At 38.6% G+C, this 24981-nt stretch overlaps 1 protein-coding gene across 3 annotated transcripts in view; it reads right to left on the bottom strand.

Moving 5' to 3' along the window:
• P4ha1 (prolyl 4-hydroxylase, alpha polypeptide I) overlaps positions 1-17033 on the bottom strand; it is a 64276-nt gene extending 47243 nt beyond the window's left edge. The window contains exons 1-4 of one of the 3 annotated variants that reach the window (XM_005389998.2): positions 16768-17033; positions 3255-3362; positions 1877-1973; positions 868-1019 (exon numbers count right to left, since the gene is read on the bottom strand). In XM_005389998.2, coding sequence (XP_005390055.1) covers positions 868-1019; positions 1877-1973; positions 3255-3330 — 325 coding nt within the window. In that variant the 5' untranslated portion in view covers positions 3331-3362; positions 16768-17033. Of the gene's footprint in view, positions 1-867; positions 1020-1876; positions 1974-3254; positions 3363-16448; positions 16668-16767 lie in introns of those variants that run through there. The other 2 variants (XM_005389997.2, XM_013516757.1) reach the window with 2 other exon arrangements.
• Positions 17034-24981: the final 7948 nt, after the last annotated feature.

Here is a 24981-nt window from a genome sequence, read left to right as displayed (position 1 = left end):
TGGCCTTGAGCTCACTCTGTATCCCAGGCTGGCCTCAAACTCACGATCCTCCTGCCTCAGCCTCCAAGTGCTGGGATTACAGGCACGCCCCACCACGCCCCACTGATTTTTTTTTTTTTTTTTTTTGGGTACCAGGAATTGAACTCAGAGGCAGGTGCTGTGCCACTGAGTTATATTCCCAGCCCTCCCAGTTTTTCTTAAATATTTGATACAAGGTCTTGCTAAATTGCCTGGACTTTGAATTTATGATCCTCCTGACTCAGCTTCCCACAGTGCTGGGATTACAGGCATGTGCCACCAGCCTGGCAATTTACTCAGTATTTTTGAAACTAACTGAAAATAAAGATTTACACACAATTTTTTCCTGTTTCTTTTTTTTTTTTGGTTTCTGAGACAGGGTCTTGCTATATAGTCCAAGCGATCCTTGAACTCACTATGTGGCCCAGCCTGGCCCTGAACTCTTCATGTTTATTGCCTCAGTCTCCAGAGTGTTGAGATTACAGGTGTGGGCCGCCACACCCAGCAAACACATAAATTTTTGAAGTCTGAAGGTAAATCCCAAAATAAAAATGATTATCCTCAGAAATAAAGCTATATGCCAAATAAGCTATTCACTTCTATAGATTTCAAAACAAAATCACCAGTGTTAGTCACAGAAGCAGAAATTACTATTTTTTATAATCAAAGAATTCAGGATCTTGACTAAATGAACTCTAGTCAAACCAAATGTACCCAATCAATAATTACAACACTGAATACCTGACATTCTGGAACTGAATTTATCACTAATTTTGGCATTTTATAAGTAGTAGCAATATTGCTTTACCTTTTGGGGGGAGGGGGATTCACTAGTCCCCTCAGACTTACCATCTGACATATCCTTAAGGACCAGATTCTCCAACTCACTCCATTCAGTATTCAAGCGTTTCATCAACTTGAATGCATTTACAGGATGTCCGACAAATCCTTCTGGATCTTTTGTTGCTGTGCTAGTTAGCCGATCTAACTTATCTGCCCATCTATAAATGTATGACATAAAAATACACACACACTCATTAAAGAAAACCACAATTTAGTAAGGTACTTGGGGGAAAAAAGACTAGATTAGAGGTTTCTGAGTTAAAACTACACACATGACTTTGTTCTAAAGTAAAATGATAAAGGTTGTTTAAAGAGTAAAATCTTATGGATAAAATCTGACTTGGCAGAATTAAAATAAAACAGAAAGATTTTTCTGTTGTTTTGTTTCTCCCAAATGACCATAGTAAATGGATTCTCCCTACCTTAGTAGAAGTTAGGACTGAATCCCTCTACTAAAAATATAGAAAAAAGTCATTTCCCCATAGATCTTTTGTTTTGTTTTGGTTTTTTCTGGTACTGGGAATCGAACTCACGACCTTGCACTTGCCAGGCAGGCACTATGCCGGTGAGCTAAATCCCCAGCCCCTCCCCACAGATCTTTAAGGCCAAATAACTATTACAAAGTTCAAATTGGCCCAACAAAAGTTCACTTATGTGTTCATTTAAATCAACTTACATCTGTTTTTTTTTTTTTTTTTTTCACTTTGCTGCCCAGGCTGGCTTAGAAATCTTGGGCTCAATTGACCCTGTAATAAAATTTGCCATGTATGGTGGTTCACACCTGAAATCTCAGCACTCAGGAGGCTGAAGCAGGAAGGCTGGAGGTCGTCGTGAGTTCAAGGCCAGCCTGAGCTACATAGTGAGTTCATGACCAGCCTGAACTACATACTGAGCAACTATTTTTTTAAAAAAAGCCTTAATACTTGGCTACTCATTAAACAAAAGACAGGAATTCTCAGGTCTTATCTCAAAAACACCCAGATGTCAGTCTTACTAAGTAAAACATATTACATACTTTTTTATCTGTTCTAACTTATCCTCTTCTGCCTTAATATAATCTTTCAGAGAAGTCACCAGGTCTTTCTCAGTATGGATCAAATCAGTCATCTGACCTACGAAGGAAAGAGGGAAAGCACGTTACCCAGTATTCATATTCATCTACACAGTTTCGAACCAGCCAAGAATGACTGAGAATGCTTCATCCTATGGGAGGATTTAACTGAATGAGATGTGTTGAAGCAAAGTATCCTTTTTCTTTTTCATTAGTTCAATCAAAATAAAGCCAAACCTGTTCTAATTATGTGCTCTGGGTCTAATTTTCCAGGTACTTTATTTTGCACTATGGTGGCAAACTGTCTTTTAATAAATAAAGTAGAATTACAACACAACACTACTTTCCAAGGATCAATGTTTCTCCTTTGTTTGTTTTGTTTTGTTTTTGGTTCTGGGGATCGAACTCAGGACCTTGCGCTTGTCTGGCAGGAGCCTGTGCCACTGAGCTATGTCCCCAGCCCCCAGTGTTTCTTCTTCACCACCTCCTTCTACACCTTTTCTTTCCAGGTCTGATTAAATTTGTATTTAATAAACAGACTCACACTGCAAAACTGCACATGATCTATGCTTTTTTACTTATAAGGGATTAGAGGGCTCATCATTTTATATCCTGAAATCAAGTATCATAAATATATAATATTTATGTTTTAGCTCTGTAATTCCATAAGGGCCCAAATGGTCAAAAGAATGAAGGAAAACATCTCATTTAAGACAATGCAATATAGAAAGGAAAATATAAAACACTACATATCAAACTATGAAGAAAACTGTAGAAGCAAGAGACAGGGGGAGGTCTTATATTCTATGTATTGTACTTGTGGTTTTTTAACCAATTTTTCCCAGTGCTAGGGGATGAACCCTGAGCTGCCTGCTATACTATTGAGCCGTACCCGCCCCCCCCCCGCCTTGATACATTATTTTATAATATTTTTAAGGACTTTAAAAAATTACAGTGTAGCAAAAAGAATGCTCACAGTAGATTCTTACATGGAAAAATCAGGTTAGGAAATAATATATAGTTTATTTGTGTATCTGAGCATTGAAAAGGACTAAAGTACAAGTATATCAACTATTAGCTAGATAAACTTATTAGTAATTTTCTTTGATAAGCTCTTCTACATTTTCTTAAGTTTCTAACCAGAATATGTCAGATTTTTATAATAAAAATAAAGAAAAAGAACTGAGTTAAAAATGAGAGAGAGGGGACTTTTAGCAGGGCAAGAGTAAGCCAAATACGTCAGTCTTTGGGAATGCACTGAATTTGTTTTTACCTATTTAAAACATTAAAAAAATGGAAACTTTTGAATGCAGAAACAACACAAAGAGTAGTTAAGACTCACCAATTGAAGTAAAAAAGCCTGGATGGGCCAAAGTTTGGGGAAGCAGAATCCCTACAATTAGAATATGCCAGATCATCTTGGATGATTTAATTTTACAAGTTCACACACCTATAAAAGAAACAGAGCCATTATCAAAAAAAAGCTTATCTATTCTGTCCATGAACAAAATGAAGGTCAGACTCCAAGATTAGGCTACCTACAGAATGATGTTAATACCTGTATACTGATTTAATAATAGCTAAGTTCTTATTTTTCATAGAGTACCTCAGTACTTCATATTACAGAAAAATGTACATGTTTGTTATAACCCAGTAGCTTATCCTTAAAAACTCAACCTCAGTTTGTTTTTTCCTTAGTAATTGTGACTATTTCAGGAAGTAATAGTAGTTGCTTTTAATATAGCCTGAAAAGTTTTCTTTTCTGTGATCTAGAACAATGATTTTCCCATAAAATGTATTAGAATGACAACTTGACTATTATAAATACATTTTAAAGATATTATAATATTTTTAAAGGAAAAAGGATTTCATAGTTTTCTGATTAATCCTTAAAATTCCTAACTTGTTCCATATTTAACCTATATGATTTTAAATTGTAAAATAAATTCAATTAAAAGTGTGGACATGGGGATAATGACAGTGTCCCAAACGGACTGTGGTGATTGATACTTAAACAACACTGTCTTGAATATTAAATGAATGAACTGTTTGTTACATGAATTATATCTCAAGTAAACAGCCCTGTCCACTTAAAACTAGTAATTTCTCTCCAAGGACGCAGTCTTGAGGTTTTTTCTTTTCTTACCATATCTACAAAAAAGTCTTAGCTGAGTATGTAACCTTGGCTTTTTTCTCCTTTCTTGTTTTAATTCTCGCAGCAAAGCCCTTCCTTCTTCCCTTTATCTCTGGCAGCAGTCTTTTCTAGAGAGGGTGCTTCATGGCAAATGAGGATCTCCTCACCAACAGGAAGGCTTTACTTAATTTCCCAGAGGCCCTGCTAGAACTTTTTGCTTGCTGCTTCTCTACCACAAATAGGGACTTTAAATCTTTGCATTTATCTAACAAGAGGATAAACTACCATTACAGTACCGCCTGCCCCAGTAACAGGCTCTCTGGGTGTCTGACTTGTTGCCCTGTGCCTCTCTCTTTATGTAGGCATCTCTGACTCTTCCCATGTGAATTCACCTAAACCAACAGGCTCAATAAAGGCTACACTGAAAGCTTTCTATTCCTCCAAAGCTGAAAAATGACCCCTTTTCCCTGCCAACTTTGAATCTCAATAAAAATAGATCACCAGAAAAAATGATTCTGGAAGAACTCCTAAATCTCCTCCCTCAAGTCTGCTGCAAACTTCCAGATACTTCCAGAACCACACAGTAAGTAGTGAAATGCACTGCTTTCTTGGCTGCCTTACAGTGACTTTGGGAAGTCTTCTAGAACTCAGCAGATGCAGACACTTCCTCCCCTGGGCTCCTGCCAAAGCACAAGGCTTTTTCAAAACCCTGGGCTGCGTGAAAAATCCAGAATTTTCTCACTGTTTAAACAGATTTCTGTCATAATTTTCTTCATGAGCAAATGCTACTTTCAAAAAATACAAATGTTTTCACTGTACCAACAGAATTATAATAAAAAGTTTAGATTTACCAGATAAAAAGTTTTTTCATTTCTACTGCCACTAAAAACTTGTCACCTTTCATTTTCCTTAAATCTCTCACAATAATCAAGAAATATTAGCTTACAAAAATAACTAAAAATAAGCCTAAAACAGTGTTTTTCTTCAAATACAGTAACTTGAAAACTTTAAGGATAAGAGAACTTCCATGAAACTTCAAAGCATTACTCTTATGAAAAATAAATATGCCTTTAACCTTTTATGCTTCAAAATAATTTTTAGACAGATTTAACAGTTCTAATCAACAAAACAAAGTAAAACAATAAGATAAACTATAGGATCTTTGAAAGCAGAAAACTTCTAAACTAAAAAATAAGAAAACAAAAAAAAGTAAGAAAACAACTTATCAAAAGCCAAATGGAATTTAAATACACAAAAAAATTTAAGTTTATATATGAAAAAACTATGAACTACAAGCTAGGAAACCATTTTCAGAAGAGAGTTCTTTTTAAGAACTCAAAGAAGTCAATAAAAATACTAATATGCCAATAGATAAGTGGATAAAGAATAAGGAAACCCACAAAAAAGAACTGTAAATAGTTAAAACAAAAAATGATCAATCTTATTACCAATAAAGACACAAAAATTAAGATACTATCTATGCCCATCAAATGAACAACTGAACAAATTAAGATGAAAATTATTTAATGATGGCATTATATGTCAACAAAATTAAAAGCTACCTTTAAGCTTGGGAAGTTAAGAAAGAAGGAAGTTCAGTGAAAAACTAGTATCATACAACTGTGATGGAATCTGTATTGAACGAGATTAAGTTTTCACTACCTGACAAAAAGTTAAAAATAGATTAATACTGATCAAAACGAACAAAAAAATTAACATCATAACATGGTTATATCTTTGCAAGAAAATAAGCAGAAGAAATTCATCCAAATGTAGCTGTCTCTAGATTGCAGATTAAGTGATTTTTTAAATTAATTTTCCAGATGCCTTGTATTAGCATAGTGACAAAATTTATATAAAATAATAAACCACAAACATAAACTTCCACAGTAAGGCCCCCTAAGCCTTTTAGGAAGTGGTTAACTACTCCATAACACAAAAAACAGCAGCTAAAAATACCTTAAGTTTTTGAGCATACTAACTCTAAGCTTCCAGATTTTACTCTTCTTCTAAGCCTATTTAAAAGCAATCTAATAATCCACTGGTGATGGCACTACCAGAGTGCACACTGTCTCATTTGCTGTCCTCCTAGAGACACACAGATCATAAGTTAGGCCAGTGAACATATCCTCCATGTTCAGTGTTCGAGGAATAGGTTACAGAAAAAACTCTCTATGGAATTTGTAAACTCAGACACTAAATTTGGATCTGCCTTGTGACAATCTTTGCTTTTCACTAAGGATACACAAGAACCCAATCTATAAACAGGACAAACACTGAAATACAGAGACAAGTAGTTCCAGTCCCCAAATCTCTGATTCTGCTAAACTGAATGAGAGCTCCCCAGTAATTTCCCAACCCACGTGAGGAAGCCTGCAAATTCCCTTGTTCTTAAGCTAGTTCAAAAGGAATTTCTGAGGGTCTGGGGATATAGCTCAGTGGTACACTGCTTGCCTAGCATGTACAAAAGGAGGTTCAATTACAAGACAGGGCCAGGGTGGGAGGGATTTCTGTTACTCACAATACAAAGTTCAGAATGATACAGCATTAGAAACACTGGATATAAAGACCCCCTTGAAATTACACAAAAGATACTTTGCCACTGCCCTTAAAATATGCATAGTCCTCCAAAATAATAAGATTCAATTTATCTACTTAAAATTATAATTGAATTTCTAGTAATTATTTTATGGAATGATTCCTCTGTTTTAATAATATGCCTCATTTATCCACATTCATTCAGAAGCCTTAAGTGACATTTACGGGCAAAGATGTCTATCAATCAGGTTTTTAAAACAGTGATTTCCTACTTCTGTTCTCTCATTTCCATTTCTTTCTACCCTCACTCAGCAGCTAGTTAAGTAAATCACTCTAGAGCATTAAAGGGTCAAACATCACAAGAAACTAGAGCTTTATAAAAAACAGTAAGATATAAATGACTAATGTTCAAAGAAGGTGAAGATTTAAATAGGTCAAAGTAGATGTAATCTCAGACAAAATCTTTGGGATAACTTGCCTTAATTTAAAAAAAAAAAAAAAAGCAAAGAGAAGACAAAGGAGAAAAAGGGGCCGGGGGTTTAGCTCAGCGGCACAGCGCCTGCCTGGCAAGCGCAAGGTTGTGAGTTGGATTCCCAGTACCGGGGGCGGGGGAATGCAGTAAGAGTCAAAGTTCCAAAGGTAAACTTACACTAGAATAAAACAGTGCTGTAAAAAAAAAACTATAACTATATAAAGTTATTAATAATAATTTGGTTCTTGGTGGAACAGTAGGTTCACGAGTGTTTATAGTGTAATTTTTGTAACATATAAACACATTATATATAATGTTTTATATGCATATTACATTTAAATTATAAGGAAAAACAGCATGGAAGAAATCTTATTGGAAAACATTCTCAGGTAGGCTTGGATAAAAAAATATATTGCAAAATTTACTACTTATCCAAACATAAAAGTTTCCTACAACACTTCTTCCAGGAAAGTCCAGCCCTATGCACTCCACAGATCAATTAAACCTGGGAACAGAGTTTAAAACAGTTCTACTACACTGTAAATATTTATGATGTTCAGTTATCAGGATTCATTGAATTTAGGTACAAGTTTTTCAATGAATTACTAGAACAGGGCACCTGGCAAGTAATCCTATTATCCTTTCAGTTTCACATTTTTTCTTTCAAGAAAAAGTTGCAACATTAAAAATTCTGTTTTCCCCAGGTGTGGTGGCACATGCCTGTAGTCCCAGCATAGTGAGACCCTGTCTCAAAAAAAAAAAAAGAAAAAACACAAAAAGAAAAAACACAAAAAGAAAGTGTTAGCCTAGAATAGTGGCTCTTATATAAAGTTTGTTTTCCCCAGAGAAATTCAAAAATTAATAAGCAGACTAAAGAGTGCTGGATATTCAGTTCTAAACTTTGACACTAAAAATATTCCAGAAGGCTGCTTTTAATAGTCTCTCCACACCTTCTATACCTGTTCTAAACCTTGTTTTAGAGGGCTCCAGCTTTATTTCTTCTCGTACAGTTATCATACTCAATTGTTGGTACTCCTGGCATCTGTGTTCACACTTGAATCTTTTCTTTTCTTTTTTTTTTTTGTTTTTGTTTTTTGTTTTTCTTCTGGTACCAGGAATCAAACTCATGACCTTGCACTTGCCAGGCAGGCACTTTGCCACTGAGCTAACCCCCCAGCCCCAACACTTGAATCTTTTTGACAGTCTTCAAGATCAACACAAAAGACCAACCCAAGTGCAGGCTCCTAATTCAGGCCACCACAATGTGCTACATTTAAGATTTGGCATGCCTTCTCCATCTAAGCAGGATGGATTTTCTAAGGCACTGAAGACTGACTGCTAGCAGAACTGGTTTTATTTCTGTTCTTCTCTATAATCCCTCAGCAAATTGTCATTTGTTTTAACTTAATTCCATGAATTCCAGTCATACTTCTGCTCCCAAAAAGAGTGAGCTATATCTAGTACTTACAATCTGATGGACAAGTGTTTTAATGCTACATCCAACTTTTCTATGAAAACCCAGAAATCATACTAGCTTTTTTTCCCATAGCTTTCTGTAGTTCAGCAGTGAACCTAGCTGTTGACATAATTAAAATGAATAGTATTTCAAGATTCATGTAGGAAGTCAGCTCTACAAGATGCTGAAAGTGCTACACAGGCTATCTCTTGGAGGTTCTTCCTGGGTCCCAAGATAACCTTAGGATTTCAAAAACACACAGGATCTGATATTGTTTATGGTACCTCTACCTCTCCTATACTCTGTTCTAGAGAATATAGTACCCCACTCCCTTTGTTTAGTTTTTTGAGACAGGGTCTCACTATGTAGCTAAGGATAGCCTTGAACTCACTTTGTAACCCAGGCTGGCCTCGAACTCACAGCAATCCTCTTGCCTCAGCCTCCCAAATTCTGGGATCACAGGCATGTGCCACTGCGCCCATATTTTAAACTACATAATATCTTTCAACTATTTCAACACTTAGTTAAAAATATAAACATTTTCTAATGTAGGAAAAAGGTAAGATTCTTGTTACCAGGATACAGAATCTAAAAAATTTATTATAAGTGATATTAATAGTCCTCCAAAATAGTAAGATTCATCAATAATATACATTTTTTTGGCTGTCCCTACATAAGAAAAAAAGATGTTAAAATACGAGCCCAAATGTGTCTAATAGCACATAATTTAAAAAGCACTAATGTAGATGAAAGTACCTAATATAATACCTGCCACACAGAAAACAATTAAGAAATATCAGTTACTTGGGGATATGGGGCAAGAATTCAAGAATAACTGAATTTTGGGGTGTTTCTTTTTTTGTTTTTTTGAGACAGGGTTTCACTATGTAACCCCAGCTGACCTCGAATTCACAGTGATGCTCCTGCCTCAGCCTCCTCAGTCCCGGGATTCCGCAGTGCAGGGTTTACAGGCGTACACTACCACGCCCAGCAATGCTGAAGCCATATAAATTTCAAACTATCTTCATACAACCTTTGAATATGAATAAAATCTTATCTGAGTTTTAAATAATGGGGGCAGGGGGCTGGGGATTTAGCTCAGCAGCAAAGCGCCTGTCTGGCAAGCACAAGGTCATGAGTTCGGTTCCCGGTATCAGAGAAAAACCAAAAAAAAAAAAAAAAAATGGGGGCAGGAATTTGCTGGAACAATGGGGCAAGAACAAAGGTCAACTTAGTAAGTAATCCTTTGAGGTCTTAAATTGAACAAGCAGGTTTTAGAAACACTAAAATAAACACATCATTTTTTTTTATTTTTGACACTGATCATTTTTTGAAGGAACTGGATATACAAATGCAGTTAGTTAATACAGTATAAAATTAGAGTATAAGAGAAGTCTTGCATGTATTTAAAACCAGTTAATCTTTACTACTTTAAAATAAATACAAATGTCTGTAATGGTTGATACGCTGTGTCAATTTGAGAATTGAGGTTAGAAGCTTAAATAAGTGACTCAGCAGGGGGCCAGGGTCCTCACTTTACAAACACCTCATCCTGTGCAAGAGGAGGGCGGGAGATGGTGTGAATGCTACGCCCACCCTAGAGCAGGTAGCCTGATACAATATAAGACAGGAAAGAGGTTTGCTCTTCCCCCCTTTTGCTCTTCTTGCTTCAACTGCCTAGAACTGTTGCCCTGTGCCATGTGCCACTCTGCCTTGAAGCCATCTGATTATGGACTGAAACTTCCACAAATTGTGAACTAAACAAACCTTTTCTTCCTTAACTTGGGGTGTTGGCTATTTTGTCCCAGCAACGAGAGAAAAGTGAGCAAGACACTGTTCTCCATTCAGCAAGTTATTTCAAAACAAGAAGTTATTCATTCAGCACAATGTTCAATGCATAACAACAGACCCACAATAAGTGCTTAAATGATCCCAATATAGAATCAAGGAGAACATCTTCAGGATAATTTTTCTAAAATGAAATACTAGTCTAATCTTTATATATATATATATATTTTCCTTCTTAACTGAAATAATTCTTAAAGTTTTCAAGAAATGGTTTTCATGGTTAGAAAACTTGAGAAATTATTTGGGCAACAGAGCTAGGGACTGAAGTAAGGAATCTTACACATTGAGAACAAAAAATGAATTAGATATCTTAAAGTAAATTATTAAAACTTTACAAGTTTCTATTTCTGTTACTCCCCAGAATCCTTACAGAAGCATTTTTTTCCAAAATTTTAACAAAATGTTTAGAGTTCATTTCTGTCTTTGTCATAGACATGCATAACATAACACATTAGTTCCCCCTTATCCTCAGATTCACTTCCCATGATTGCACTTACCCATGGTCAACTGGTTGAAAAGCACTTCTACAGTGCAATAAGGAATTAAAAGTATTTTGAACAAAGTGTAGTGCACTGGCAATTCAATGAAAAAAAGTCATAAAGTGCTTCCTTTCAGTGAAAAGTTGAGTAAGATATTTAGAGAAAGAGAAAGTGGGGCTATATTCACAGAAATTTTGTTGTAAGCATACTGTTATGATTGTTCTATTTTTATTGTTGTTACTCTCTTACCGTGCCCAATTTATAAATTAAAATTTACCATAGGTATGTATGTATAGGAAAAAAAAGTATGTGTGGGATCTGGTACTGAGGTTTCAGGCACCCACTGGGGTCTCAGGATGGGTACAGAGGATGACTACTATTATATTCTTTTGACACTTCATACAACATTCGATGTTTTTTTCTTTTATGACTTGTAGTTGCTGATGATTTAATTCTTGGGTTTAAGTTCCAAGACCAAAGTAATTCTGATTCTTATAATGGAAACATCTAATAAAATTTCTATTTAACCCACTTTACATGAGGAATAAACTTCCATTTGTATCCATAATATTATTTAAATATCATTCCTAATATAAAAGAGGCTATGTATGCTCTTATCTCTGAAACTGAATGATTCAGACCAAGGCTCATTACAACACCGTCTAAGCAGTCCCTCTCCTCTTAAATCATGGATTATAGCTCAGACACCCAAATATACTCAACTTTATCCCTCCCAAGGATATTTTGCCAAAATTCTACTTTTCTTTATCCTGGTTAACTTCTTCCCTTCCTAGCCATCAATTTCTTCTTTTCCAATACTAGTTCCAAAGTTCTCAAATTGAGGAAAATATACATAAAATAAGATGACATCTACTAAAATGGGAAATAAATTCATGGTTGCAGAGGATGTGAATTTAGATTATGTGCTTCCATTCAGCACATACTCAGATTTAACGTGAAGCAAAATAGTTTCATGCCTCTATTATTATGTAACTTCATGTTCTATGAAACATTTCTCATGATCCTTTTGATTCTCCCATAGTCTACTGGGCACATCATAAATGCTTAAATTTAGTAGAATGACTAAGTTAATTACTACTAACCAAGAAACCACTTTATTTCAACTCTAAATATTGGAAGTATTTCTAATACAGTTGTAAACATGCTATTAAATTATCTTTTTTTCAGTCAGGCATGGTGGTGCACACCTGTAATCTCCACTCAGGAAGCTGAGGAAGGAGGATTGCCATAAGTTCGAGGCCAGCCTGGGCTACACAGTAAGTTCAAATCCAGCCTAGACTGCATAACCAGATCCTGTCTCAAAAAAAAAATTAATTTTTTTCAAAATCAGTCTGGATGGTGAAGTTAACACGAAATGTGAATCAGAAAATAGACAACCTGAGTCCAAGACCTAATTTTGCCACTTACTATATTGTTAAGCGAGTAACCTGACTTTTCTGAGTCTTGGTTTCTTTACTTGTAAAATGGGGATGATATAAACTACCTCACAGAATTATCTTAAGATTCAAATAACCTAACACATAAGGTGATTTAGTTGTCTGGTAGGTTACAGAAAACTTTTCAAATCTTTTCAGAGTGCAGTCCAATCCCCAGAACATTCTTCTAGGCCTGGAAATAGAAAAATGTGGTGATGTGCAGGGTAGTGGGGGCCTTTAAGAAGTTGGCTCTAGTGGGAGGTAGGTAGGTCATCTAGGCACTCAGAAGGGATCAATGCTGGTCTCAGAGAAAGTTAGTTCCCATAAGGATGGGCTGTTAGTATAAGACAGTGAGCATGACCCCTGAATCTCTGCTTCCTGTCTCCCCATGTGATCACTTTCTCACTTTCCTATGAGGTGCTCCCTAGAGCTGGGCAAAAGCCAGTGCTGTGCTCTTGGACCTCCAGAACTATAACATAAATAAACCTCTTTTCTTTACAAATTACTCAGTCTTGGGTATCTTATTATAGCAGTGAAAAACAGACTAAGATACTGATTAAAAGTCTTACTGCTGGGCAGGGGATATAGCTCAGCAGCACAGTGCCTGGCTGGCAAGTGCAAGGTCCTGAGTTCAATTTCCAGTGCCAAAAAAAAAAAGAATCTTACTGTCACCCAGGTGTGCTGGCACACACCTGTAATCCCAGCACTTGGGAGTCTAAGGCAGAGAGATTGCTGCGAGTTTGAGGCCAGCCTAGAAAACAAAGTAAGTTCAAGGCCAGCCTGAACCGTATAGTGAGACCCGGTCTCAAAAAGACAAAAAAAAAAAAGTTTTACTGTCACGTGTTTCCTTTCTTAAAAAATAAAGAAAGAAAACTGGTTAAAGTTAACTGTAGCTATGCAGGTGGATAAAAGGAACCACTAAATTAGTGTTCTCTGTGTTGCTTATAATGGAGAAACAGCCCAAATGCCCAGTAAAAGAGGGACTGACAATATTAACTTGATATAATCTTACTATTAGGTGACAGATTTTTAAACAACCAAACCATGGACAAATTTCTAAGAAACACTAAGCAGCAAGTCCAAGACAGTACTCATTCTCTGATGACGGCTATGAAAGCAGCTGTATTCTTAGCCAACATCCAATCAAACATACTGTCATACTAATCATCCAAAGGAAGACCAGGAAAAAGAACGGTTTTCCTTATATCAAGTTCAAAAGCTGCTAGAGTAGCCTAAATAAGAATCCTTTGAATTCCACAAGTTTTTATTCAGGTACAATATTTACTTGGTTAGAGGGAAACTTATGATAGGGTAACTTCAATTTATACAAGTAAATTTCATTGAGTAGAAACACAAGGCTTTAACTGGCTTCATGTCTGTTTTTTTGTTTTTTGGGGGGAGGGTTTTTTTTTTTGGTACCGGGAATCAAACTCGGGACCTTGCACTTGCCAAGCAGCACTGTGCTGCTGAGCTATATCCCCCACCCTGGCTTCACTTTTACTTTTTTTTTTTGGTCTTTTTGAGATAGAGTCTTGCCATGCAGTTCAAGCTGGCCTTGAACTCCAGTGATCCTCCTGCCTCAGCCTCCCAAGTGCTGGGATTACAGGCGTGTGCCCCACAAGCCCAGGTACTTTACTTGTTTTATACTTCCTTATTTATACACACTCCACCCCATTATGTTTTTTTGTTTTTTGTGATACTAGGGGTGAACCCAGAGCCTACACAATGAGGTACATCCGCAGCCCTATTTATTTGTTTAAAATTTGAGATAGGGTCTCACTAAATTGCTAAATTTCCTGAGCTGGGCTCAAACTTGTAATCCTCTTGCCTCAACCTGTCAGAGGGCTAGGATCCAGGCAGGTACTTGGCAGGGCTCCACCATACTTTGAGATTCAAGATCTCACTGCAGGAGCAATAAAGTTTAATGCCAATGATTATACATTATTTTTTTGGTACCAGTAATTGAACTCATGACCTCATGCTTGCCAGGCAGGCTCTGTGCCACTGAGCTATATCCCCAGACCCTATACATTTTATTTTGTTTACCTTCATGTCTATTCTACTTTCAGAGTGGAAAAAACAAAGACATGTTACATTGTGGGGTGAGGGCACCCTTTTGTACTTTCACTGCTAGACAGTTTAGCAAGTCAGCGATTTTTACAATCAATTAACTTTTGTTAAAATCTTTTTAGCAAAAGTTTATTAAGTCATCTATATATTCAAGTCTAGTTAATCTTACATGCCCAGCTCAATCTTCAGACATCTTCAACAAATTCTACCTCAAGATGTGCAGATACCCTGAACAGTTGCTTCCTATCTATCTTACTTTTTAGAGGTTATTATAATACAGTCCACGGGTGGGCTGTGAGGGGAGGAAATGGTACCTAAAATTTCATGTAGATATGTATATTTGCATTTTCTGATGTAAATCCACGCTTGCCAGCATTTTCAAAGAATTTCATGACCTCAAAGTAGGTCAATCTAAAAGTGATAATTATGTTCCAGTTGATAATTCATCACTAAGTAAAATAAGTATTTCTCCCACAGAAATGAAGATTCACAAGCTTTAAGACTGTCCCAGCTCTTGCTGAATCCCTGGACTAAAAACAGGAGTCTGAACTTAAAAGAGGTAATATAACTCATTCTGTGTTAACAGAAAAGATAAGCACCTCCTTACCAACATCCATCGGCAGCGACGTGCACTACCAAGTGATATGAAGTTTTCTTTTTCAATACTCATTGACGCTGTTCGTTTTTTTTTTTTTTGCGATAATTAAAATTTGTACAAATGTTTCATACCAGCCAGTGTAATTATCCCCTTATCAAAATCCTAACTTCCAGTACTTCAAAATAAAACTCTTCAATGTCAATGGAAACAGCATTACTCATTTAAAAGGGAAAAAGTAGTCCTTTTCCTAGTTTCTGTAAAATCTAAGAAGCATTTGTCATTAGCTATCAAAAACGCTGGCAGGAGCGAATAAGGCATAATGTTCCAAAACCAAAATCAACATGATTTTTACAGGTAAGTGATAAAATCTCTGCTTCCCATAGAAAGAAAAAGGTAAAATTTGCAGTTCGTATTTAAGATTCTGAAAAATAACACTCCGAGGCTAAAAGTCAAAGTTAAACAAAAGTCGAGAATGACTATTCATATTCCAAATCAAGGCAAAAATGTATTCAAGGTTGTTCACGTTCGGCTTCTTCACTATTTCCTGCTTTAGGTATCTATTTTCTCCACAGAAACCTGATCCCAAAAAATCCCCTTTAAAGTGATTTCAAAACTAACTTCCAATGGTCTGCTATGTAGACTGAATTTTTCATTCTAGGAGAAGACTAATCCCATTCATAAACTAGATCTCACCCTACGAGGGGAATGTGTTTCTTTCCAGAACCTTAAAAAAAAAAAAAACGAGTAAAATGGATGAAAGAACCCTGCTGCCACGTCTGCCCCCCGCCCCCACTCACGTAGCGGCCACTCCATCCCTCCCGAGTGCATTCCTAGGCTACGTCCAAGAGCCACAGCTCTCCGAGAAACAGTTAAGTCGAAATTGGCAGCCTCTGGCCTTTCAGATCTGCTCCTAAAAGGGGACCCAGCTGCTTTTTCCTCCCTTTCTTAAGACAGTGCAAAGTTCCAAGAGTCTTCGCCACTCTGTGCAGAACACAGAAGCAGCGAGCGGCCAAACCTGAATCTGTATTCCACAGGCTGGATGATTTAAGAGAAACGATATCGCACTCATCGCACCAGCCATCCTTCCTCCCCTTTGAAGCATTACGGTGGGGGGACGGTGGTGTAATCCAACTCAAAATTCGTTCAGCCGTGGAATGTCTGACCGGACTTTTAACCCCTGCGAATTCGAGGCGGGGGAGCTTCTGCGCCTTTAAAGAGTCCGGGGCACGAAGAGGGAAGGAAGAAGCCGAGCTTCCCCCGCCGGGTGATGGGTGATGTGACAGCAACTTCCCCAGCCCCGGCGGCCGGGAACTCCGCGCCCCAGGCTACGTTTAGCCGCAGAGGCAGCACCAGCCGCGCAACAGATGAGTTCAGCCCAACTCCCGAGCCGGTCGTCCAGCTCCCCGACCCACGACTTTCCCCTCGAGCGGGCGCCGCGGAGCTCCAGCTCCAGCTGCAGCTCCAGCTCCCAGCGTTCCGATCTGCTCTCGCGGCCACATGCTCACCATCTGCGGCGGCCGAAACCCACGCCCCGCCCCCGCGTCCCTCGCAGCTCCTCAGGGAGGACCAGGTACTCGGACCCACAGGGCGATCCCCGCGGGAAGGAACATTCAAGAAAGTCCTGGTCCGGGGCGGGGACAGAGGCTGCCGCAGCCCTGGCCGCGGAGGCGGGAAGCGCGGCGCGGAGAAGCGCGGCCAGGCCTCCGGGGAGAAGGACGCAAGGCTGCCGCGAGGAAGCGCAGCGCCCGGCCCCAGCCATTCCAGCGCGAGGAGGAGACACCGCGCCGCCGCGGCCGCCGCTGCAAGACGGCAAGCGCATCTCACCTGGAAAGGGAAACAGGAGGGTGGCTCGCTCTGGTCTTCCCGGCGCCTTCTCCCAGGCCTGTTACCCACTCCCGGCCCTCAGCCCGCTGGCGGCGCAACTGGGCAGCAGAGGGAGCCCGTTAGCCCTTTTATAACCTCTAGGCCTCAGCTGCAGCGCCGCCGCCGAGGAGGCGGCGACTGCAGCTCTAGCTACGTGAGCTCTATCACACCCGTGCCCCCCAGACTGCGCAGGCGCCCAGTCCCGCCTCCCGCTCACACCCACACGCGGTCGGCCCCCGGCCCCCCCCTGGAGTCCGAGCCCCAGAGGAGCGGCTGGGGCCGGGATGGAACGCGCCTGCGCAGTGCTCTCGCCTCGCGCCACCGTTGCCGTGGTTACCACGGGGTTTCCTGCTCCCGTTCTAAGTAGCGCCTGAATTTCAGGATTGGACTTCAAGTCGAAGCCAGGAAGCCACCAGCAGAGACATCTTGAAAGTGAGAAGAGGAACCTGGGAGCATAGCAAATAGAGCAGAAAGGAACCTAAAGTGGAAAATAATACAGTGCATCCAGTCTTGGTATCTCAGCTGTTTTGGCCCTAAAGGCATTTACTTTGCTAACCTCCCCCTCACATTTCCACATCATTTTGTAGGAATCTCTCTCTGTCTCCCTCCTTTACACTTTATCAGCAGATAGCAGACAGAGTTCCAGACTCAGATTATCTGGATTTAAATCCTGACTGTAGGGTGGGGGATGTTGCTCATTGGCACAAGTGCTTGCCTGACAAGCGCAAGGTTCTGAGTTCTATCTCCTGTACAAAAAAAAAAAATCCTGACTGTATTTTGGGCTCTTTGTATCTCAGTTTCCTCATCTGCGAGATAGGAATAACAGTATTATCTGTCTCCTAGGATTATTGTTGGGCTGAAATGAGATAATAGATTAAAGCTCTTAGCATGCACCTAGCATATATTAAGGACTTGGTAAATATTAGAATCTGTTGTTGTTCTAATATTAAGTACTCCAGGGGCTCAGTGGTAGAGTGGTAATCCCCAGAACCACAAAGGCACACAAAAATTAAGCACTGTATATACGGCATCAAGTACTGTGTTTGCTCTCAGTCATATTTCTACAAGAAGAAAGTTTTACTATCAGGAGGCAGTGAAAACAGGGTCTGGTGGCACACACCTGTAATCTCAGCACTGGGGAAGCTGAGGCAGGAGGATCACGGTGGGGTTCAAGGCGAGCCTGGACTGCATAGTGAAACCGTGCCTCAAAAAGAAAAAGAAAAAAAAAAGAAAGGCAATGAAGGTGATGGATTTTCTCTTCTCAGTACAAGGAAAGAATAACCTCCCTAAAATTTGTTATTCATTAATTGTTCTTTCAAAAGTTTTCATTATGTGCCGGAAAGTATAGCAATGATTAACAGTTGATGCTTATGGAGGAGGGTTGATTATACAGATACAGAAGCAGAGAAATGGTACTCAGCTTTAGGCAACCAGAAAGTAGATGCAGTGATATCTGTATCAGTGGTTCTCAAAGTGTGGCCACAGGGCCAGCAAGGTTAAAGTTACTTCATGTTAAGACTATTTGCCTTTCACTGTAATGGAAATACAGTGGGGTTTTCCAGATCTGCACTATTACAACAGACTCACTTCTGAGCATATATGAGCAGAACATATGTAAGAATCTTCTTTTAGGTCAGATGTTAGAGATTTGCAGAAATGTAAATAATACCACTGTTCTAACTAAATTCTTTCTTTGGAAAATATATTTTCATTTAAAAGTGTTATTTATGACTGGGCGAGGTGGTGCATACCTGTAATCCCAGCTCTTGCGGGGGCTGAGGCAGGAGATTCCCTGCTAAGTTCCTGGACCACACAGTGAGTCCAAAGCTAACCTGAACTACATAGCAAGACCCTGTCTCAAAAAAAATATTGTTAATGTTAACATGTAACGTAATTATTTTAAAGTGAATAAGCAAATATTTACATGTTTGTTTTAACTCTGAATACAGGAAATGTTGATAGATATGATCCACATAAAAGCTTCTTGTAGTCCTCAACACTTTTTTTAGGAGTTTGAAGTGATCAAGAATCAAATTAGGGCTTCAAACTCAAAGGCAGATTCATTATGAAGCCAATGAAGCTTCAGCTTCAGGGCACTTCATTTGAGCTGCCCTTTTCAGAGTCCCTGGAAGGTCACATGGTCATTTTTTTGGTTTTGTTTTTTTGTTTTTTTGTTTTTTTCTGGTACCGGGAATCGAACTCACGATGTCGTGCTTGCCAGGCAGGCACTGTGCTGCTGAGCTAAATCCCCAGCCCCACATGGTCATTTTTTTGTAAAAATCTTAAAAGATATTTTAATTGCACTCTTTTTTTTTTTTTTTTTTTTTTTTAAGATAGGCTCTCGTGATCTAGCCCAGGCTGGCCTTGAATTGATGGCAATCCTCCTGCCTCACCCTCCCGAATGCTGGGATTACAGGCGTGTACTACCACACCTGGCTCCCCAAACTCTAAAAGTTAAAATAAACACTAAAGGAAAAAAGCTAATTTTTAATCTTTTCTATAGAAAATTGTTACCAAATGGTTATCATATAAAGAGACAATATGAGATGCAAGCAAATGTATAGAAAGAAAAGGAATACAGAAATGTGTCAGGCAGTTAATCAGTAACATTATTATGTCTCTCTTCTGAATTTTATGATGTGATTGTGTTAGTCCATTTAGAGTTGCTATAATAAAATACCTTAGGCTAGGTGCATTATAAGGAAAAAAAATGTATCCCTTCCAAGGGTGGTATGCCTAGAACCCTAATCACCTACCAGGCCCCACCTGTTGAAGGTTTCACCACCTCTCGGTACTGTAGCAATGGGTTCCAAATCTCTAGCACATGAGCCTTTGCATGACAAAACATCCAACAGCAGCAGTGGCATTTGGGATTTTTTAAATATGTGATATGTAGTTGCCCCCAAAAGACACTTCATATAACCATTTAACCTGATCATCTGTTTAGTGAGAATCAAATTGATGCCTGGAGGACAAGAAAAAAAAATAACATAGTCCCTCTGAATGGTCAGACAGCAGAGCAGCCTGCTGTAAATCTCCACTAAATCTCTTCCTCTTGCATCTGAAATGCTCATCAATATTTCTTAGATAAATGTTTAAAGTTATATATGTTTTTAGGGAAAGATAATCCTATAAGTACAAGCAGAAGTGATTCAACACTCAATCAATAGCTTAATGGCAAGCCAAGTTAGGAAATAGTTTTAAAAAACAAACAAAAAAACCAGCCAATCGGCGACAACTTGCCACTTTTTAAATGTCAGCCGAACACATAGAAACAGTTGCACTCTAGGGAACTCATCTAGATTGGTGGAGTGGAAGTTAGCCAGTCATCAGCGGTCTGTTCACCAGAATAATCGTGCTTTTAAGGATGATGTCCACCCTGCCTCCCAAGCGCTGGGGTATTACAGGCATCTGCCACGACGCCCAGAAATGTATAGTGCCCCCATCTAGTTAGACAATCCTCCTTGCTCAGAATAGTATATGAATACAGTGAGTATGTAGCCTGAGAAGCAGACCACTTCTACACAGAGACAGTAAGTCAGCTTTTTATTTCACATTTTAAATGACAGTTTTTTCTTTTAACAGTGAGCATCTCTGTGACCAATGGAGAAGACAAAAATACAAAACATGTACCCTGTTACTGAAGCTGGTTTTAAACAACTTGCATGCACATATATGAAATAATTAGAAATCATTTGAGATGGTAAAGTATTTAATTGTGTTGTGAGGATTATGAAATATTATGTACTTTAGAGTTAAGAGAATGAATAGTTAGTTAAATTTGATGAAATGGGTAATAAGGAATAGCTCTTTTGGTAGGGGACAAAAATGATGAAAAGAACATTTTTCAAATATGTTACATAAATTACAAGAGAAAGTGGAGTCTACTTAATCTAATATTCATAGCCAGGTGTGGTGGCACACGCCTGTAATCCCAGCACTAGGGAGGCTGAGGCAGGAGGATCATTGAGAGTTTGAGGCCAGCCTGGGCTAGAAAGTGAGCTCAAGGCCAGCCTGAACTGCACAGGGAGGCCCTGTCTCAAAAAGACAAAAAAAGATCTAATATTCATTGAATATTTATGGAAAGTTTACAGTACCTACTGTTCTTGAGACTGCCTACTGGACTTAGAAGATAAAACTTTTTGTTTGTTTGTTTTTGTTTTTCTCTGGTACCAGAAACTGAACTCACGACCTTGCGCTTGCCAGGCAGGCGTTTTGCCGCTGAGCTAAATCCCCAGTCCCAAGAAGATAAAACTTTAATTAGACAATCTCTACTTTTAAGTCTACAGCCAGGTATGATGGTACATGCCTGGAATCCCAGCACTCAGGAGGCTAAAGCAAAAGGAGTACCTCAAATTCAAGGCCAGCCTGGGCTATGTAGTGAGTTCAAGACCAGCCTGAACTACATAGCAAGACCTTGTCTCAAAAAACAAGTTTATAATCCTACTGGATAGAGCTAAAACTTGCACTTGTGGTAATAGGAATTAATTCATCCAGTAAATATTTGTCTGCCTGGATGAGTTAGACTGTGTAAAGTACTGGATGTACGACTCAAACCATCATAGAACTTAGAATCCTAAGGAAATGGACAACATACAGAATTAGCAAAGACACACACACACACACACACACACACGATGATCAAATATGCAGTGATCTTTTAATTTAAAAATTTATTGCAGTAAAAGAAATTGTCATTAATTCTCCTCAAATTACTTCCTCCTTATACTCTTCCTCCCTTCAAACACACTGATCTCATTATTCTTGCCGCTGTCTGAAACAGTTCTGGAAGTCTTCTTTTGTGTCTCTGTGAGGTGTGATCACAAATGCAGTGGATGCTGCTGCTGCTGAGTGCCATCCGACAGAAAGGCAGGCTTGTAAAAACACAACAGTGTGTCCTCACCAGCGTTATTCACTGGTTCTGGCACTGTGCTTCTGGCTGCACAGCCAAAGACACTCATGACAGAGGACTTCCAGAACTGCTTCAGAAAGTGGCAAGAGCAATGGGATACGTGTTTGCAGTAAGGGCTTGGGGGAGCATCTTGAGGGAGATTAATAGCAATGTCTCTTTGTAGTAAATTTTAAAAATTTAAACATTCACTATAGTTTTGGACACATATTTTGGGTGTTTTTTTTTTTTGTTTTTGGAGTTTTTGAGACAGAGTCTCGCTCTGTAGTTCAAGCTGGCCTTGAACTCACTATGTAGCTCAGGCTGGCCTCAAACTCATGGTGATCCTCTTGCCTCAGCCTCCGGAGTGCGGGATTATAGGAGTGTTCCACCATGCCTGGCTGGACATACATTTTGATAAGTGAAAATAACAAGGAAAATATCAGATTGCTAAGGGGAGGAAAAAGATATAATTTAGATTGATAATACGCAGTGTCACTAAAGAAGTGATGTTTAAAACACCCTGAGTTGACTAAGTGTGTGAATAAGAACATTTTAAAGATAGGAAATAGTATAAATGATATGTAGCAAGAAAACTTTGGAGCATTTGAGAAGCCAAAAGAAATTCTGTATGGCTGTAGTACAGTAAGGCAGAAAGAAACTTGAGAAAGAAAAGATTGGAAAGATATGCAGTCTAGATTATGCAGTGCATTTTTTGTACTGTAATAAGTATAATAAGAAGGCACTGAAGTATTTTAAGCAAGGAGTAACATATTATTTACCCTTTTTGAAAAAATTAGTACATGTGTGCAGTACATAATGATTACATTCATCATGGGGAGTCAGTGCGTGAACATAGCACATCTTAATTTTTTACTTCCTCTTTCCCTCCCTCCATCTCTTGGTTTTGCAAAAGATCTGTTTCCTTGTTTCCTATTATCTATCTCTTATTTAGCTCTATACTTTATTTGTACTTTGGATTTCTCAACGCCATGATATTTAAGCTTCTTGTGTCTGATTTATTTCACTCAACATTATTGTCTCAAGGGGCATCTATTTTCCTACAAATGACTCAGATTTATCCTCCTTTATGGTTGAGTAGTACTCCATTGTGTATAAATACCATACTTTCTTTATCCATGTATCTGTTGATGGACATATAGGCTGCTTCCAAGATTTAATTGTTATGAATTATGCTGCTATAAATATGGCTATGCATGCATTATTTACCTTTCACAAAGACAAATGTAAAAAAAATAGGTTTTCTTTGAATAACATGTCACTGAACATAGGAATAAGCTCTGGGAACAGCACTAATAGAATCTTTCCCTTTGTGCATGAAGGTCAAGATATGAGGGAATCTAGAATATAGCTGAAACTGCAAAATATTCTAGTTATTAACATCCTGCTGCTGTGACATTGTGATAAATGGCTGCACTGGAAGAGCCAGATCCACTCACCTCATATGGCCTTAGTAGGGATGGGAAACTCACGGTCATAGTATCATGACTGTTCCACATCCTAATCTCTAGAACCCAGGAATACGTTACCTTACATAGCAGAAGAATTCACCAGATGTAATTAAGCACCTACAGGTGGGAAGATTAGCCTGGTTTATCCAGATGGGCCCAAGGTGATTACATGGGTTATTTAAAACTAAGAACACAGCTGGGCACTCTGGGAAGCTGATACAGGAGGATTGAAAGTTTAAGGCCAGCATGAGAAACTCAGCAATTTAGCCAGAACTAGTCTCAATTTTTTTCCTTGATTTTTTAAAGGGTGGGGGCTGTAGTTCAGTACAATAGCCCTGGGTTCATTCCCCCAGTACCACCAAAACAAAAACAAAACCATAAAAATCAAACAAACAAAAAAACTGAGAATCTTTCCCGGCCTTAGAAATATACTGGTGTAAAAGGCACAGTCATTTATTAATTTTGGTGTGTGAAAATTTATGAATAGCATGACAACTGTAGCAGACTCTATTTGTTCCTCTTGCTTTTCTGGTACAGTATCTTTTCTTAGTAATGGATTACTCTTTGAACATAAATAGTCTCAGTTGTGAATATTAAATATTTTCTCTGGATGTGGTGGTGCACACCTTTCATCTCAGCACTGAGGTAGGTGGATTGCCTTGAGTTCAAGGCCAGCCTGAACTGCAAAACAAGACCCTGTCTAAAAGCACCTAAGTAAATATTTTCAAGCTCTATAGTTTGCAGAATGTCCAGCAACTATTCTAACAAGCATAAATAAATTTATAAATTAAAAGTAATATTTCTCTAAGAACAATAAATTACATTTGAGAAGAATGCTTCTGTTTCTAAACAAATGGAATCTGACTTGGCTGTCGGAATGATTTGTAGAGCTTGGCCAGTCTGTGCATTCTTCCACCCAAATGAACTTGTCAAGAGCTCAAACACACCCAGAAAGAATGCCAGAAATCTCAACTTTGTTTGGTCAAGTAAGACCCAGAGTTACAGACCTGGAGTTCGTTCAGCATTTAGTAGTAAGAACAGTGCCTGGTTTGAAAGAAGCACTAGTGTAAGCAGTGAATTCACATGACAGTTCATCGCTAAAAATATAGTAGGATATCCCTCAGTGAATTGCTTTAACTTTTTTTTTTGTTTTGTTTTTTTTCCGGTACCGGGAACCGAACTCATGACCTTGCGCTTGCCAGGCAGACACTTTGCCACTGAGCTAAATCCCCAGCCCCAAATTGCTTTAACTTTTACGCGGAAATTTCTTCATCAGTCAAATAGCCATAACAGTATGTATCGTAGTACTAACAAGTTCAATGTATTCTAACCAGTTTTGACCTTGGTATGCTCTAACTGTTCTATTTCATCTTGACTTCCAGTATGACCTGTAACCTTAGATCTGTTCATTACTGTGTGTTAAGCATTACTCCATGTTTGGGAAGACGGTGTAGAGGAAAAACTACTGTATTTTACTTTTAAAGAGAAGCATAAGGACCTACCAGTGTTTATGATATTGCTGGCATTGCAGATGGACAGGGCTCTTTGAGGAATCCTTATGGAAGCCTTTTCCTACCTCTGTTTGCTAAGTCTCTTTCTTGACCTACATAAAGTAAAACAATGTCCAACTATAAACCTGCTTACCAACTCTACTTCTAATTTCTCTCCAATTTTGTTAATGTGTGCTCTCCTTCTTGATATCCATTCCTGCAACTGGTCAAAGAATAAGTGAGCTCTTGTTTCACACCCTAGCATGTTCCTTCTCTCTGTCTCTTTCTCCTTCTCTTTCTCTCTCTTTCTCTTTCTCTCTCTCTC

Source organism: Chinchilla lanigera, unplaced genomic scaffold (genome assembly GCF_000276665.1).
Source record: "Chinchilla lanigera isolate Chin_1 unplaced genomic scaffold, ChiLan1.0 scaffold00036, whole genome shotgun sequence".
In the NCBI taxonomy this organism is placed as follows: domain Eukaryota; kingdom Metazoa; phylum Chordata; class Mammalia; order Rodentia; family Chinchillidae; genus Chinchilla; species Chinchilla lanigera.
The sequence above is the reverse complement of the archived record's forward strand: the minus strand, read 5'-3'. Positions and strand labels throughout refer to the sequence as shown.